The sequence below is a fragment of the Centropristis striata genome, chromosome 18 (assembly GCF_030273125.1).
Source record: "Centropristis striata isolate RG_2023a ecotype Rhode Island chromosome 18, C.striata_1.0, whole genome shotgun sequence".
NCBI lineage: Eukaryota > Metazoa > Chordata > Actinopteri > Perciformes > Serranidae > Centropristis > Centropristis striata.
The window spans coordinates 14,987,304-15,003,163 of record NC_081534.1 but is presented as its reverse complement, the minus strand read 5'-3'; the positions used below and the strand labels follow the sequence as shown (position 1 = coordinate 15,003,163).

The following is a 15,860-nucleotide window of genomic DNA, read 5'->3' as shown; positions in this document are numbered from 1 at the left end:
ATAAAGGAGCACATAGCATATAACAAACAAGGTGAAAGCTGACCAAGGTCTTGCCACTATCAAACTTGCTCAAATGTGATTGGTTCACAGAGCCAAAACGGGTGGGACTTAGATTTGGTCAGTTAACAGATAATCAAAATTGTTGCCAATTAATAGATTAGTATATTGAGCGAAAGTAATCTTTTTAATCGTTTCAACTCTAATAAATCATTGTTGGACTAATACAGCAAGTATGTACAGAGTTTTTAAAGTAAATGTGCAAGACAAATTTCAGTACATAAAAAACTCTTGAGATGTTTAATGTTTAAAATTGTTTCTTTAAATAGATACAAGTATTTTATATATATAGGCTAGCACAATGAAAATATTGTCCAACGTTGGAGCTCAACATAAAAACCTGCTGCCAAATTGTGCATTTTGAACATTACTCCCAACATATTGCCCATGAAGAAACAATATACAGATTAGAAAAAAACAAAACAAATAGTGTTTGGTTCATGTTTTGTACATTTTCTGCTAATGAACAGTGAATTAATGAATGTCCGTTTTACTAAAAGCTCCCAACAGTTTGATCAACATTTTTAGACTTTGACGGTCAAACAGTCTGCATTGCAGGTTTAAAACAAAACTAAAGTGATACATGACTGTGCAAAGCAGGAATATAACAGGAGTCACCTCCAAACATCATGGCACCGGTTTACACGCGTTCCATACAAAAACCTGGTTTCCTGTTCGGTGATCTCTTTTTCCAGACTGTTGCTAGTAAAAAAATGAGCAAACCAAACCAAATAATTCTCTCAATCCTGTGTTAACATTAAAAACATCTTGAAATAATTTGAGTGAGCTCTGCTTGGCCCCGCTGTGGAAAAAGTGGCTCAGGAGCACCAACTAACAATCAGGGGAGAAAGACATGCAGCCAGTTTTTGTCCAAGGACGTGTTATTAAATGTGACTCGTCTCTTTGCTTTGAAATTTTGAAGTGTAACTGATAGAAGATGGCAGGCAAGCTTTTAGCTTTGTTGATCTAGCCAAAGCTCGTTTTAAGCGTATTCTCTACAGATAATACCACCTATTTAAGCTCCATATGAGTGCTGGAACACGACCTCCAGATCCTCCCGCAGTCTGACTGAACAGTTAAGAGACAACAATAGTTGTGCAGGCGATTTTGTGCGTGTTTTGTGACTTGGAATTCATTTTATGCAGCTTTAAATAAGAGTAAGGTGGTGGCAGAAACATCACATGTCCAGAAGGAGCACTCGTGGATCTTCCACCACTGATTTGATCTTGCGTAAGAAAGTGACCGCTTCTCTACCGTCAACGAGTCGGTGGTCGTATGTCAGTGCCACGTACATCATGGGCCGGATCTCAACCTGCCAAAGAAGAGAGCAGGTTAATTTTTTATTTGATATTTGAGTGCATAATTTGTATTTGTAACTCCAGTAAACCCATATTCATGTGTATAATTATTGTCCCTCCAGGCTGTCTGTACTTGGAGCTCAGGTCTGACCTTGCTTTGTAGTTTTTCTAATGAAACATCTTTTTGTCTATATTGCCTTAAACATTTTATAATCTGGGTATTACAAACTCATCTGACTTTTTTATACCAGTAATACTCTTCAATGTGCTCTTTGTCATACGATTATAGCTCATTTAATAGTTTTATTTTAATGCAGAAACAACTCTGTGACCTATATCTATAGACTCTAAACTCTCACCTTGCCATTGATGGCGACCGGTCGGTCAAAGATGCCATGCATGCCCAGGATGGCAGACTGTGGGGGGTTGATGATGGGCGTGCCAAACATGGAGCCAAACACCCCGCCGTTACTGATGGTGAAGGTGCCTCCATCCATGTCTTCAACAGCAAGCTCATTGTTACGAGCCTAACGCACAAAACACAAATTATTTTGTCATTTTCGAGTAGATATAAATTAAAATACAGATGATTCAGAAGCCATATCTTTCATTTAAACTGATAAGTGTTGTGATTGGATGTTACCATTACAGAATTTCACAGATTAAAAATTAAATAGATTTTATAAAAAATTCCATTGCAGTTTAAATTGACACATTTCTGGGACATCTTTTTCAGAAATCTTTTTTACCTTTTCTCCTAGTGCGTTAATGGTTTTCTCGATGTCAGCAAAATTCATGGTCTCAACGTTACGGATCACCGGTACAACAAGTCCCTAAACAAACACATGTTATTCAGGTGTATTCAGAATTGAACAGCGTTAAGCAGTTCTTACACAAAAATATTAAGCAAGAAGTTGTACCTTTGGAGTTGCCACTGCGACGCTAATGTCTACATAATCCCTGTAGACAATCTCTTTGGTTGTATCATCAATAACTGTAGTTTTAGGGATAAAGTTTGATGAAAAATGAAAGAAAAACACATAAAAAGTACAATTATTATAATATTTACGAAAGCTCCTTTGGACATAAATATTAAGCAAATGAAAAAACAGTGGGAGTAAGTCAGCGCTGTCTTACCGCCATTGACAGCAGGTTGGTCAGTCAGAGCGTGAGCTGCAGCCTTCACAAACGCCGACATGAAACCCAGTTTGATGTTGTGCTTCTTTAAGAAAGCATCTTTGTGGAGATTCCTCATTTCCTGAATGTTACTGAAGCAAATTGAGGAAGTATTAGAGAATCTGCTTGAAAAAAGAGGTCCCTGAAATGTGAACCAGATTTTTTTGTACTCCTTTGTCATTGCTCACCCCATGTCCACTTCATTGAAGGTAGTCAACATGGCGCAGGTGTTCTGAGCCTCCTTTAGCCTCTGGGCAATCCTCAACCTCATGCGGTTCATCTTCACCTGGACAGAGAAGGAGAACAAACCTCATTATTTCCAACATGAATGTAATAAAAGAAACATATAAATGAAACATAACAAGTGCATCATAAAGCATGCGTGTTACCCGGTTTTCTCCTCTGCTTCCTGCTGCTGGAGGAGCTGGTGCTGGAGCTGCAGCTGTGGGCTTTATGGCAGAAACTTGATGAAGAAAGAAAGACAGAATGTGACATTAAGCCTGTGCTGGTGGTCTACTTGGATACATCCTGCGCAATTATACTAAGAAAAAAAATCTTTGTACAGCATGTAATTTATATGGTAAAGGTGAAACACACCAGGTTTGGCCTGGGCAGCCTGTTGTGGCACTGGGGGCACTGGAGGCATGGCAGTGGGTGCTGGAGGTGGTGGTGGAGGTGGAGGGGCTGCAGCCGGTGCCTCTGCAGCTGGGGAGGGAGCAGCTTTGGCAGCAACAGCTAAGGAAACATAAGTAAAGAAGGACAAATGTAGCACGAGAGCAATGATTCAGAAAATATACATTTTTGCTCAATTCATGTCAGACCAGAGATCGGTTGTTTGGTCCGCACCAGAGTTCGATTTCAGTGTACAAATGTTGAAAATTAAAATATAAATTTTAGGATGTTTATCATTTAAAACTAATTTTGACAATTTTATGTTGTATATTATTCGGAGAAAGCGAGGCAGTTTGTGTTGAGACTCAACAGTCTTTCTAATCAACAAATCAAAACTGTACTGTTTTGGCACTAAGGTATTACATTGGCACCAGCATTTTAAAAACATTCCTCCGATGTTCAACTCAGCTTACCTCCTTTTCGGAGTTTGAAGAGGGGCGTCCCTCCTTCCACCCTTCCCCCATCGGGCACCAGTAGTTCCTCAATTACACCAGCTGCTGGAGCGGGGACTTGTACTGAGGTCTGGAAGTACAAAAAAACAGACATTTATTACAGGTAATGTTCTTATCAAGCTGATATTAGGGTTAATGGTCTTTTTTTTTCATACCTTGTCAGTCTCAATTTCACACACCACTTCATCTTCTGTCACCGAGTCGCCCACAGCTTAAACATAAACAATGGAAAAAGCATGTATTTAATTTGCAGGATGTCCGTTTACTACTCACATATTATTAGCGAAACTGACACCTGTGAAATACTGATGGCATTTTACCAAACGTGTTAACTTATCCTACGAACCTTTCTCCCACCTTACATCTCCCTCTGAAACAGATTCTGCGAATGCAGGAGTTTTGACTGTGACAACCTCATCCCCTGTACAAAAACACAAAAACGAGAGTTGCTGTAAGTTCAAACACTGAACTAAACACAGTATTCAATACACAATGTTGAGAATTGTTGCAATACATACTGTGAATAGCAGATGTCTTGAAGTATCTGATGTGGAAGACGTTTCCTGATGATGGAAATTCACATCTAAAGGGGAAAAAAAGATAATGCATCTTTAGACAAATGTACTTATACAAACCAAGTTACTGGTTCAAAATCAATACCATTTACCACATTAAACCCATTTAGGTTAATGCAGCACAGCTGTACAGATCTTGTACAGACAATTCTGAAGAGTTTCTACACGTGAAGTGGTTATTAATGGTAATTCAAGAGAGCACTTACGGCTGAGAATTTCTGTAAACTAGCCGGTTGCAGAAAGAGAGGCCTTAATAGGGAAACAAAAAGAAAAGACAGAAAGAAGAAAGAAAATCAACAACAACTGCTTCCCCTCTTCCATGAGTTAGTTTTCTGAGGGTTGCAATTAACCACTTGTGGGCACCGAAGGCATCCAAGTCATTCAACAAGCATTACTCATTCTGCTTTGGATTATCCACTCAAAGAGCTTGTTTATTCATGAGAAGTAACATTAAGAGTTTTCGATGTTGCATTATTGATGAGGTTCTCAAATCTAGCTAAAGGTCTATTCTGTTTAGTCAGAAGTACACTTACCTGATACGCTTTGTCGGCCCAGCACATTATTGGCCTGAAAAGATAAAAGTAAACAGTAAAAATCTATTTCTTTACATATGTTGTTTGTACATGTATTCTGGTTTTGGCAGCCCTTTATATGCGCAACTTTAACTTAAATCTTACAAGGAGTTTGGACAGTTAATCTGTTAATCTCTTATTGTTACACTCTTTCTCAGAACATAAAAAAACAGGCTTGTATAAACTGTAAACTCTTCTAAATTAATCAGTTCACTCTGAACCTTTGTAGCTTGAACTTTTAGTAAAACAACTGGATTTTACAGTGCTGACTGTAAGGCTGGCTGTGCTGCATTGCTGTGTGTTATGAGTCATGTGAGTGGGTATTTTAAGGGCAGAGCCTTGGGGGAAGAAGCCTGCCATGTTCTGGCTGCTTTTACACAGATGTTTGTCTGGGGGAAATTATTTGATACTCAAATCTAAACCTACTGATGTGGGATGCCAGAGAAGGGTGGAGTTGTCGGAAATGGCTCTTTAAAGTAGAATGCATGTGGAGGCATGCAAAAGCAAGTTTTTTTAGTTTGCATTGCAGCGAATCATTAAAACAACTGGTGTTGATTATGTACCAAGAAGGGCTGAAAGTGCATCGGTAGACTGGCTGAAGTAACTTTTTAGTTTAATTCTGGCTTCAGTATTCCTACACTTACTTTATCAATCTGTTCTAATTTAGAGGTCACCTTAGTCGAAACTCTGGATAGATTCTGCCCTAGATTTCCACAACAGTCTTTTGTGCCATTACAGACCGGCATATGCAAGGTTAATAAAAGCAATGCAGTACAACAGAACCACTCTGCAATAAAATCCTTCCTTTGATAAATAATTCCCTCATTATCTAGAGCAGAAATAATTATTTGATCCATCACTCAAAAGTTCAAAAGTAGCTTTAAATATCCAAATGCAGAACATTCTCTGATTCCAGTTTCAAAAACTAAACAAAGCAATTATGACAAGTAATCATTATTCTCCTAGTAAAACACTCACATGACAGTTTATTATTAGGTATTATTATAACTAAAACTATTGCAGTCTAATGCAGCTGCCCTGCAATAAATCCTGCCTACATGAAGGTTAAAATCATTTTTTGTTTGAGAGAGGTGTTGAATGATGTATGATCTTTTGAAGGATGTAGTTTGTGGAACTACTGAATTATCTAGAAAGATGTTTTTTTGATTGAGCCCACCCTGACTTCACGAGATGGGGTGGACAAAGTAATAGAAAGACTTCTCAGGGTAAGGCAAAACCATTCAGCAGCACCACGATCTGTTTTATTATCTTAATCTGTTTTACCTGCATTTCCAGGTGACTGAATCAAAACCTCCCTGTTGTCTAAAACTCTTCCAACACAAACATGAACATTGCTACCTTAATGAATGCATGCTTTACTGCAGAAGTGTACCTAACAAACTAATAACTGACTATATTTCTAAAGACCTCTATCTAGTCCAAGTTCTGCACAAATGTCTCCTTGAAGTAGGTAGAAGTAACACTCAACCTTGACAAGACACACGTTATTACCGTCGTGATCATGTTTCAGCCTCATTACCTACTCAAAGCACCGAACAGACAGCTGAAGCATGTGAGGGCAAAGTTATCACCCCACAGTACATAATGTGACTGACTTGACAAGGGTTATTTCTGTCAGGTCAGCTGCACACACCTACAAACACACGGCAACATGACATGCTAACATTAGCCTGTGAAGACTGCTTCGTGAAGTGTCAAAGCAACTACTGGGAGAAAAGATATAACTTAGAGGGGACATGAAATAAAAGGTGATTTCTAGTTGTAGTTATTGCAATATTGTTCTCAGCTTCTTCTCCAACTTGCTGCCCCTGAAGTCTGTCCTTGGTAGGAGAGGCCCTGCTCCACAAGCTAGCGTCTGTTGAACGCTAATAATTAGCTAACAGCTAGCCGAGTGTTGTTTTAATCAGTCGAAGGCGTTTCACAATTAATTCACAGGCTCACTTTAGTGTTTTCCTTTCAACCTACCTGGCTCACCGCCGAAAGGGAGCGACCAAGCGTCTGGTAAGCACATCTGGACCGTGATAACATAGCGCTAGCTGGCGGCTGTATCACTTTTCTGACAGGAGGGAGAAGAAGCGGTGCGGAAGCTCGCTGCTCCCAGGCGAGAGGGCGGGAGGAACCACTTCAGCTGGCCGGGGAGGGGGGTCCGGGTACTGGGCGGCGGAGCGACAACACCCGGGACGAGAAACCAGAAAAATTCTCGCTGAACACCATGAACAAAAATTGTGAAAAAGTCGAAACAAATGTTAATTTTCCAGATTTGAAAAATAATACCATTAATGTAAAGGGAACCGGACTGTACCATTGTCTGCATTTGTAGTAACTCATTACATTCTTTCAGATTAAAAGGGGTGCACTAAATAATGAATTCCAATGTTGTTTTTATGGCCAAGGAAAGTTCAAGCATTTGTGAACATGAGCTACTCTCTCTCAAAGCCAGAAAACAAAACTTCTCCGATCTGAGTCCCTCTCAATCTTTAAAGAGAGACTAAAGACCCAGCTCTGATGGGAACATCTCCACACACAACAGACATTGATGATTGGGAATAAATATGTAATGGCAAAAAACAACAACAACCTTATTACGCTGCCTGATGGCTCCTACGTCCATAACATAACTCCATGGCACTTACTCGTTTTGTTTTCTAACTAGATCTTTGCTTGTGTTGTACTTTCAGATGTATCACGCTTTGGATAAAAAATAGAGCAGTACATTTCAAACATTTGGTGTCAAGTCTGGACCTGCTTCATGGACAATGACTCGGATACTGTATTAGATTTTTATTTTTTTTGTACCTATATGAGCCCTTTTCTATTGTAGTCTAGTATTCCTCCGACCATTCCCTTATCTTTCCTGATATATGGTCTATGGAGCACTTCCAGACTTTTTACTTGATGACATCACAAATTTGAAATTTAACACATTAGTTGTTGGATTTGGGAAAGAGTTGAATATTTCTGGACTGTCTAAGACCACAGGAATAATATGTATGATTTTTTTTTAAATCTGCATAGTTCCCCTTTAATTCCACCATATTCATAATTATATTGATGTGACAATAGAGAAAGGTTTATTCCTCATGTAATCCATTAACAGTGGGTTGCCTGATTTGATTAACATTTTAAATGTTATTATGTCCAGGTAAGGATGGGATAGGTTGACGTATTTGACCACACCTCCTGTTTTTGGAGGAGCTCTCAGCCAGCTGGACCACTACAAATACTTCAGTCTCTCCTTCTCGTGCAGGCTCCGGACCTGCAGCCTCCTCAGGTCCTTTTTAACAGGCAACAGGTGGGTTGTAGCACATCATATTAATATTATAGTATGTAGATGTGCTGCTCTTTTTTTCCAAAGTTATTTTAGTTTTTACTCAGTCATGTCAAACTAGAATGGGATACTGAAATTTTAACTTAGCCAACAACTAAAAAAGAAAATTTTAACTGAAAAAAAAAACCTTCTTTAATTGAAGAAAAATGCTTTTTGGTTTTTTGGTTTTCAAGGCAATTCAGGTCAATATTTGTGCAACATTTTATTTTTTACTGTGACATCTCCATGAATTCCAGTAAGCAATTTGATCTTCAATTCCTTACACCTAAATTTTTTTTCTCTCCACTGTTGTCTCTTTTTTAACCCAACCAGCATGAATACAAGTGTTTGGCGCAAAGGTATGTATTCTTCCAGCAGTATTTGCCTTGATGGCTGCACTGCTGCGCACCTCTCCTCTTTCCAACACGACCCTGTGCTGTCTAATTCAGATGTGTCAGATTTTTCTGTGCCTTTACACAAAGACGGTGAGGACATAAGAATGCTACCAGAGAGGACTTACTGCAGCAACAGTGATGGTTTGACCTGTGCTGGCCAGCTGGAGCCCAATCCATCTCGAGATTTACCCACAGGGAGGCACCCATCTTCTGCTTCCAGTTCTTGTGGTCACTATGAGTGGAACTTAAACATTGGCCATCAAGCAAAGCGTGCCAGAGTAGAAAATATCATCAAAGGCATGACCAGCTCTCCTGGTATGCACTGCATAGATGTGATGGCGGTCTCAGGAGCCGTGCAGGACAATGAAAGGATTCAAGATCAGGAACACATGGAGAGAAGTGGTTTAGGCAGTCAGACGGCATTGAAGCCACTTGAGAGTCAGCATCAGCACCTCAGAACAAGGTTCACCCATGTGGATGGCGTTACAGACACTTCAGAGAGCAGTAAAGATGAGAAATATCCCACCTGGGAGGATTCTTCTCAGGCATCTCCGAGGGATGCATTTCCAGATTCATACAGTAAATTGCAAAGCAGCTCAAGTAGAAAATATCAAGGATGGAAGAAGGTGAAGCTGATGAACTACTTCCAGTCCAGACCTGAGAGAATCTGGCTGATGGCAGATGTTTTGAAGTATGAACTGTCCAGAGCTGTTAATAGGAGTGTCGACTCTATTTTCAAAAGCATGCCGCTTCTACAGACATCGCTGAACGATGAGGGGAAAGCAGAGACTGACGTGCCTCTTCAGTCATCAGCTCGTAAAGATGAAAATTTCAGACTGTCCTGTTGTGGGAGTGCAGAGGTGCCAGATGTTCAAACAGAAGCGTTGTCTCTGGTTGTACGAAAGCCTCCCCTGGAGAACAAGTTTATCCTCCAGTCTAAGACAAGAGATCCCCATCGTCCCAAACCTCTCTATGGCTCGGCTCCTCATGATCATCAGCCATCGGAGAAGAGCCACAGCGCTGCCGATCAACACGCCCTCAAGTGCTTACAGGACGGATGCTCTGAAGTTGGCCGAGAAAAGACTTTTGACACACGCTGGAGTTCGGTCAAAGTGAGATCAAAGGTCAACTCCAGATCTGTCAGAAGCCCACAGACTCACACTGTGTCGGTGGATCCCCTGCTGCTGGAAAGCCTCTGTCTCCCTCATGTCAAGATCGAGTCTGATTGCCTGGTGAAGAACAACCTGTATGTGCTGAACGTATCCTTTAAGTTTCTATATTAATTAAGGCAGAAAATCTTTATTTTGTCATTATCAATAATAACTCACCTTTTGCTTATTTGAGATGCACATAACAAGACATCTCGTGCTAGAAACCTTATCCACGTATTGGCAACAACTTTGCACCTTAAATAATCCAATAAGCCCTCCTGTTGATCTTCCAAACATGCAGAAAATTTTAAATGATTTCTTCGAGAAAAAATACTTCTGTCCGACTCCTACACCTGTTTCACCCTTAACACTGGTGTATTTAGGAGGGTTTGACCACAAATCATCTGAAGAAAGCAAAGCTTATGTTCTTCTTCACTCGCTACCCGAGCTCACTGGTACTGAAGATGTGTTTCCATGATGTGCAGGTGAGGAAATACTGAGAACCACTGAAATACTTCTACAGTGTCATTTCAATAGGTTATATTTAAAAAAAACATGACTTAATTTTACAGTAAAAACAGATGTATAGCTTTCATCACAATCTTGGGAAAGCATTTTTGCATGTAAGTTGACATATTATACATATATATTCTTTCAAAATTAATCTCTGTCACCAGAGGAAAAAAAGAATCAGTTTCAGACAAATTAAACGTTTTTTTTTTTTATTTGCATATAAAAGCAATACAATCAAACAATCTGATCCTTTCTGTTAAATACAAAATGTACAAAACATGGCAACACAGAAATATAGTAGAAATAATGAATTTATTCACATTTTATAGTTTTGTTTTTTTTTTACAATAAAACATGTTTAGCAGATTCTTTCTCACATAAAGACTAATTAATTACAAGAATAGAGGCTGACCGATTTACCAGCTAGCCGATATTAGCCGATCATAGTATCATGCAGCAGTGTGTGTTTTTCGATATGCTCAGATATGAAACCTTTCTTACAGAACACATAATGCAGAATATAATGTTTGGGGTCATTTCAAAATGGTGTTGGCAGTTTATTTTTTATGTATATGTTATTAAAATGGTCAGCAATTCATTGATACTGAACAAACATTACTTATTAAGGTATTTATTTTTTTATAAAAATAAATATTTTATCTTTCTTTTATCAGAATTAATTTCTAGAATTGTTTAACAATGAATATTCTTTAATAAAGTTATTTGTTTAAGAAAGGAGTAACTTTTCATTGCCGTATCTATGCACAATGACAAAAAAAAATATATTTTCATCCCAGCTCAAAACTGCATTTTCATTTATCAGCCTCTATGTCGGTAATCTGTGAATTTTGTCTGCTCTAAAATCGGCATCGGCCTAAAAAATCCCATCAGTCAGGCTCTAATACAGTATCATAATACACACCTTGATCATCTCACTCACCTGTCTCTGTGTTTCGTCCTCAGTTCACGCGCTGCATCACCTCTCAGCTCATCAAGTGGTTCAGTAACTTCAGGGAGTTTTACTACATCCAGATGGAGAAGTTCGCCCGGCACGCTCTCATCGAAGGAGTGTCGGACGTCAGGGGTCTGACTGTGGGGAGAGAATCAGAACTATTCAGAGCTCTCAACATGCACTACAACAAAGCCAACGACTTCCAGGTAAACTGATGCTACACCATCATTCTTAATGCTCTGAATGGATAAAATACTGGTGATTTATTAGTATTTTTCTGCTTTGGGGGCTTTCAATGATGTCTTTTTATTGTCTCATGTACTGTTTTATTACATGTGTGCGTGTTGCACTTTATATTTCTCAAAGTTTCATTTTTTAATCAATCCACTCCGCTGCTTCTATTTATCTCTAATTAATATAGATTATATTGGCTTTACTGAATTCATTCAATACAAATGTTCCTAATATTTTATTGTTTATATTATACCTACACATACAGTATATGGATTGCAGACTATTGCTTTATGTAGTGGATCAAATAAACAGTGTTTGGCATGAATAGATTTTATCCATATTGGATTTGTGTCTTTTGCTTAGACGCCCGTTTGTGTGTTAATCTGTGACACAATTATGTTTGGATGGGTTTTTTTTATGTCTTTTTATGTATGATTGACATTTATGTTTTGTGCTTTTAGATGATGGTGGGTTAATATGCCTGAATATTTGGTTTGTTGTTAGTTAATATTTCTGAATAAATCTGTGAGGGATGGTTCATGTAAACGATCAGACATGAAAATTCAGTCATTCGTTCATAAGTAAATAGGAACAGTTATGTTTTATATTACTATTTAAGTAGAGGTAAAAAACAAAATAAGAAAAATATAAATTAGTGCTTCATTATAGCCAGAACTCATAAAAGTGTCACCCCATGTCTAATATTACCTATATTAGATGTATTGATGTACACAGATAATTTGTGCTCGGTGGGTAATAAATCTAAACTTTTTTTTAATTTAAAGATAATTATAGACAATAATATACCAAATACAGATGCTCAAAAAAACAACACAAAAAAGTAAAAAACCAGCACTGAATGATTAGATATCATTTTTTTTCATTTACGATAAGTAAAAATGCTTCTAGAGTTAAAAAACAACAACCCTGGTTTAGCCATGTGTGAATAATTTTACTCTTGTAATACATTTTAACTTCATAAAGCCAGTAATAAAAAATTGTTATGGTATATTTATATGCATGCATACATGCTGTAATTAAAGGATTGTGAGTCTTTTTTATTAGCATAATTACCTTAATCTGGGAATTTATAATATAGTTAAAGAGTGTTGATCTGTTTATAGGACCACACCCGGTCAGCGCACATATTAACCATCCTACATGTGAACTCCTCCAAACAGATTACCATACACACATATACATATAGTTCCACAGCTTTGAGACTCATTATACTCACTAGTACAACTTTAACATAATAATACAACAATGAGAAGTATTAAAGGACAGTGTGAATGAAGACTGGCTTCAGATGAAGTAAAGAAAATGTAACAATGTGATCTCTAAGGACCTTAAAGGAATTGTTGCGAAAATGCACAGCTATTTAAAATTATGTATTTTATAGCTTAATATTTATTTAAAAAAAATACTAATTTTAGCACTTTTTTAGCTTGTTAAATCTGTCAGCAGCAGATATGCTATGATAATGAAAACTCAGATTTAAAAAAAAGTATATATCAATACCCAGAAATTACAATTCATGCACATTCTAATTAGTGATGACCAGATTTTAAAAGTTGTTTAAAATGTTAATTCAATTATATTAAATTCCCCCCAATTTTGCTTAAAACATCAAGACAAAACATTCCTCCACATTCAGGAATAACTTACTTATTATGTATGAATACTTATACACAGTTTAAACTGAGTTTCTTTAAGTTTAATTTAACACAGAATGAAATTTGATACCCGTTTCACAATAGTAAAGTAAAGTAAAGCCAAAGTGTAATGGAAAACGATACCGGCACGATGTGGCTTAGAATTATTACCAGCTATAAAAGCGTTTGGCTGCTATGGTTTGAAGTTAACTGTCCATCATTTGGCTGCATGCCTTTGTTTCCTGATGAGTGGCAGAGACACTGAACTTTCAGCTCTGTGTGTATAACAAAGTCAATAGTTCAGTCTCATGTCCAACAGATTACAAACATGAACACACCCAGCAGTGATGTTGGGTGTGGGAGCTGAAATCAACCAGCCATAAAGATGGAATGAAAACATAGATCGTCCTCTTTGTCTCAAACCGGTTTACATTGCACAACTTAAACAGTAAGTTTTCATCTGAGGGATTGGAACTGGAATCTTTGTTTTTAAAAGTATGACATACTGGCATCTACTGTAATTGTAAGCCATAGCTGATCTAAAAACGAGCAAAAACATGCTGACAGAAAGCATATAAAGACTAAATAGTGATATCTTCACATAGCCTAAAAGCAATGCCATCCGAGGTGATGAAATGTCATATTGAGGTTATGATCAACTGTAAGTGGAATAAATAATATCATGTATAATATAGTCTGGGTGCAGCACACTTTGTATTGCTGCTGTGTGAAGGGATGATAATGTAATTTTAACACTGAGACTTTAACAGCCTGTGGACTGATGTTTTGACTGTATTGGTTTTGGCAGGAAGAATGTAACGTTCATGCGCGTTTCCGAGAACATTGCTAGCAAAATACTACCTGGGTGTATACGATAGTTGGCTAGCTTGTCAAATTACTTCACCAGCTAGCATGATCGATGACAATAACTATGTATTATGTCAAACAGTGTTGCTTTTAGAGTTAGACAGGCAGGGCCGGCCAATTAGCTAATTGCCACCTAAACTAAGGTTAGCCAACCAGCCGTATCTTCTTGGCATGGTTCTGGCATTTGTTGCTTCATCACATTAGCTTATACATTTGTAAACGGTAAGCTAGTCAGAATCATGGATCATGAACATGCTAACAACATTATGCCCGTCAGTCACGTTTGGTCATATGTATGTCACAGCCAAACGGAAACCTGCAAAATTAAACCAACGTGAAAGTGCCAAAAACTGCAGTCCCTCAAACGGCCACTTGAGGCTGGCTCCATTAGAGAATCAACCTAGACCCCCATGTTAAAATGCAGAAATACACATGCTTATAGCCTGAAAATGGTTTAGGCCACCCAGATTGAGCTATGGGTCAATTTACAGAGATTACATCCATATTTTATATGATCTTTGGTTATGTCATTTTTAACCTGGCAGCATAGTATTGCTCACAAGCTCCTGTATTGTTGGAATTCTACAATATTACAAAATGTACGTTTGCACAGGTGTGTAATGAAGGCAAAGTCAAGTTATATATCCTTTCAACTTGTTCACTATTTTTCTCAATGAACTGTAGTCCCTTTTGCCATGTTCTGACTTGTTACTTACCTTGATCATCCAGCCCTAATTCTGATTATGTAAAACAGAAACAGTATGTGTGTAAAAGGTCTTAAAGTTTTTAATCTTTTCCTGTTAATACACAGGTCCCTGACAGATTCCTGGAGGTTGCAGAGATTACACTGAGGGAGTTTTACATTTCCATTTCAATGGGCAAAGATTGCGATCCATCATGGAAGAAAGCGATCTACAAGGTGATTTGTAAACTGGACAGTGACGTACCAGTTGAATTCAAAAGTCATCGCTCTGGATGAGAACAAACCAGAAGACTTTGTGTGCCACAATGGTTACTATCAAAATGTGGACTTACTTGTGCTTTGAATACCAAACTATACATATATATATTTAAAGCAACTACAAAAGAGCTTTTTGTGTTGGCGCCCCCTGTGGACATTAGCAGTATGAGCAGTGTTTCCACGAGCACCAGCGATGTGTAGTGAAGATCTTGATCTGGCTTAGGGCGTCTATTAGTTTTTGGAAACAAACGAAGGCCAGAGCCAAACAAAAGTTATGTTGAGTTCACGTGATAGTTTGATCTTACCAGGCTAGCTGTTTGTAGGATGCATAGTGATGAGATAGTATATTTATTTGTGGCTATGGAAGATTAATAATTAACATTAAGAAGTATATTGAAATAACTAATCATCTTGGCAATTGTCTTGTTTGCTTATATAAGTCTAATAGAGGCATCAGCATTGAATTGAGACCATTTCATAATCAAGTATGCATAAACTCATTCCAGTTCCTTTAATGGAGAGCATGCTATATTGTAAAATAGGTGAGTGACGTACATTTCTGCACATTTACAATCTCAACAAATATGGCAGACTTATGTCTGAGTTCATCAAAGGCTTTTCTTGCTGGCTGTTATGATTGCATCATGAGGTCAATAAAATAACACATTTTATATTGTATCGCTTGTCAAACAGTTTTATTGTTGAAATATCTTCAAACGCAAGACAGAACACATTTTCTGTTTTTTGAGCAGCATTCTTTTTAATAAGCACAACAAAAAGTCCACATCACAAAGGGAAAAGAAATGATATGCAGTAGCACTCATTCTGGTCATTCTGTATAGTGAACAGAATATATATAAAGGCAATTACATGTCTTTTTAAATGACTTAAATAAATAAATACATTGTGTCTATTATGTCTCATAATACAAACTATGTTGTTAAAGGCAGAATGAGTAGGATTTTTTAAAATGAGACTTGAGCGCCTGGAGTGTGTGCCCAC

General features: G+C 37.8%; 2 protein-coding genes across 2 annotated transcripts; one reads left to right on the top strand and one right to left on the bottom strand.

The window, feature by feature from the left end:
* Positions 1 to 165: 165 nt before the first annotated feature.
* Positions 166 to 6,916, bottom strand: LOC131991579 (dihydrolipoyllysine-residue succinyltransferase component of 2-oxoglutarate dehydrogenase complex, mitochondrial-like). The gene is made up of 15 exons (XM_059357043.1): positions 6,789 to 6,916; positions 4,764 to 4,797; positions 4,437 to 4,479; positions 4,174 to 4,238; positions 4,002 to 4,076; positions 3,811 to 3,866; positions 3,617 to 3,725; positions 3,129 to 3,266; positions 2,921 to 2,994; positions 2,720 to 2,817; positions 2,493 to 2,623; positions 2,276 to 2,349; positions 2,105 to 2,188; positions 1,715 to 1,882; positions 166 to 1,369 (listed from the first exon to the last, which is right to left on the bottom strand). The coding sequence occupies exons 1-15, from the start codon at positions 6,849 to 6,851 to the stop codon at positions 1,235 to 1,237; spliced, it is 1,347 nt and encodes a 448-aa protein (XP_059213026.1). The 5' UTR covers positions 6,852 to 6,916; the 3' UTR covers positions 166 to 1,234.
* A 1,548-nt stretch (positions 6,917 to 8,464) lies between these two features.
* Positions 8,465 to 14,876, top strand: LOC131990702 (prospero homeobox protein 1-like). The gene is made up of 4 exons (XM_059355818.1): positions 8,465 to 9,784; positions 10,060 to 10,161; positions 11,153 to 11,347; positions 14,709 to 14,876. The coding sequence occupies exons 1-4, from the start codon at positions 8,465 to 8,467 to the stop codon at positions 14,874 to 14,876; spliced, it is 1,785 nt and encodes a 594-aa protein (XP_059211801.1).
* The last annotated feature ends 984 nt before the right edge of the window (positions 14,877 to 15,860 follow it).

What these genes read in the sequence shown, in the direction of transcription:
- LOC131990702 (XM_059355818.1), top strand. Translation starts at nt 8,465, where the DNA reads ATGAATACAAGTGTTTGGCGCAAAGGTATGTATTCTTCCAGCAGTATT. An exon ending in ACAACCTGTATGTGCTGAAC is followed by an intron (nt 9,785 to 10,059) that starts GTATCCTTTAAG and finishes TGGTGTATTTAG; the next exon opens with GAGGGTTTGACCACAAATCA. An exon ending in TGTGTTTCCATGATGTGCAG is followed by an intron (nt 10,162 to 11,152) that starts GTGAGGAAATAC and finishes TTTCGTCCTCAG; the next exon opens with TTCACGCGCTGCATCACCTC.
- LOC131991579 (XM_059357043.1), bottom strand. Translation starts at nt 6,851, where the DNA reads ATGTTATCACGGTCCAGATGTGCTTACCAGACGCTTGGTCGCTCCCTT. An exon ending in GTGAAATTGAGACTGACAAG is followed by an intron (nt 3,726 to 3,810) that starts GTATGAAAAAAA and finishes TTGTACTTCCAG; the next exon opens with ACCTCAGTACAAGTCCCCGC. An exon ending in TTAACGCACTAGGAGAAAAG is followed by an intron (nt 1,883 to 2,104) that starts GTAAAAAAGATT and finishes TTTGTGCGTTAG; the next exon opens with GCTCGTAACAATGAGCTTGC.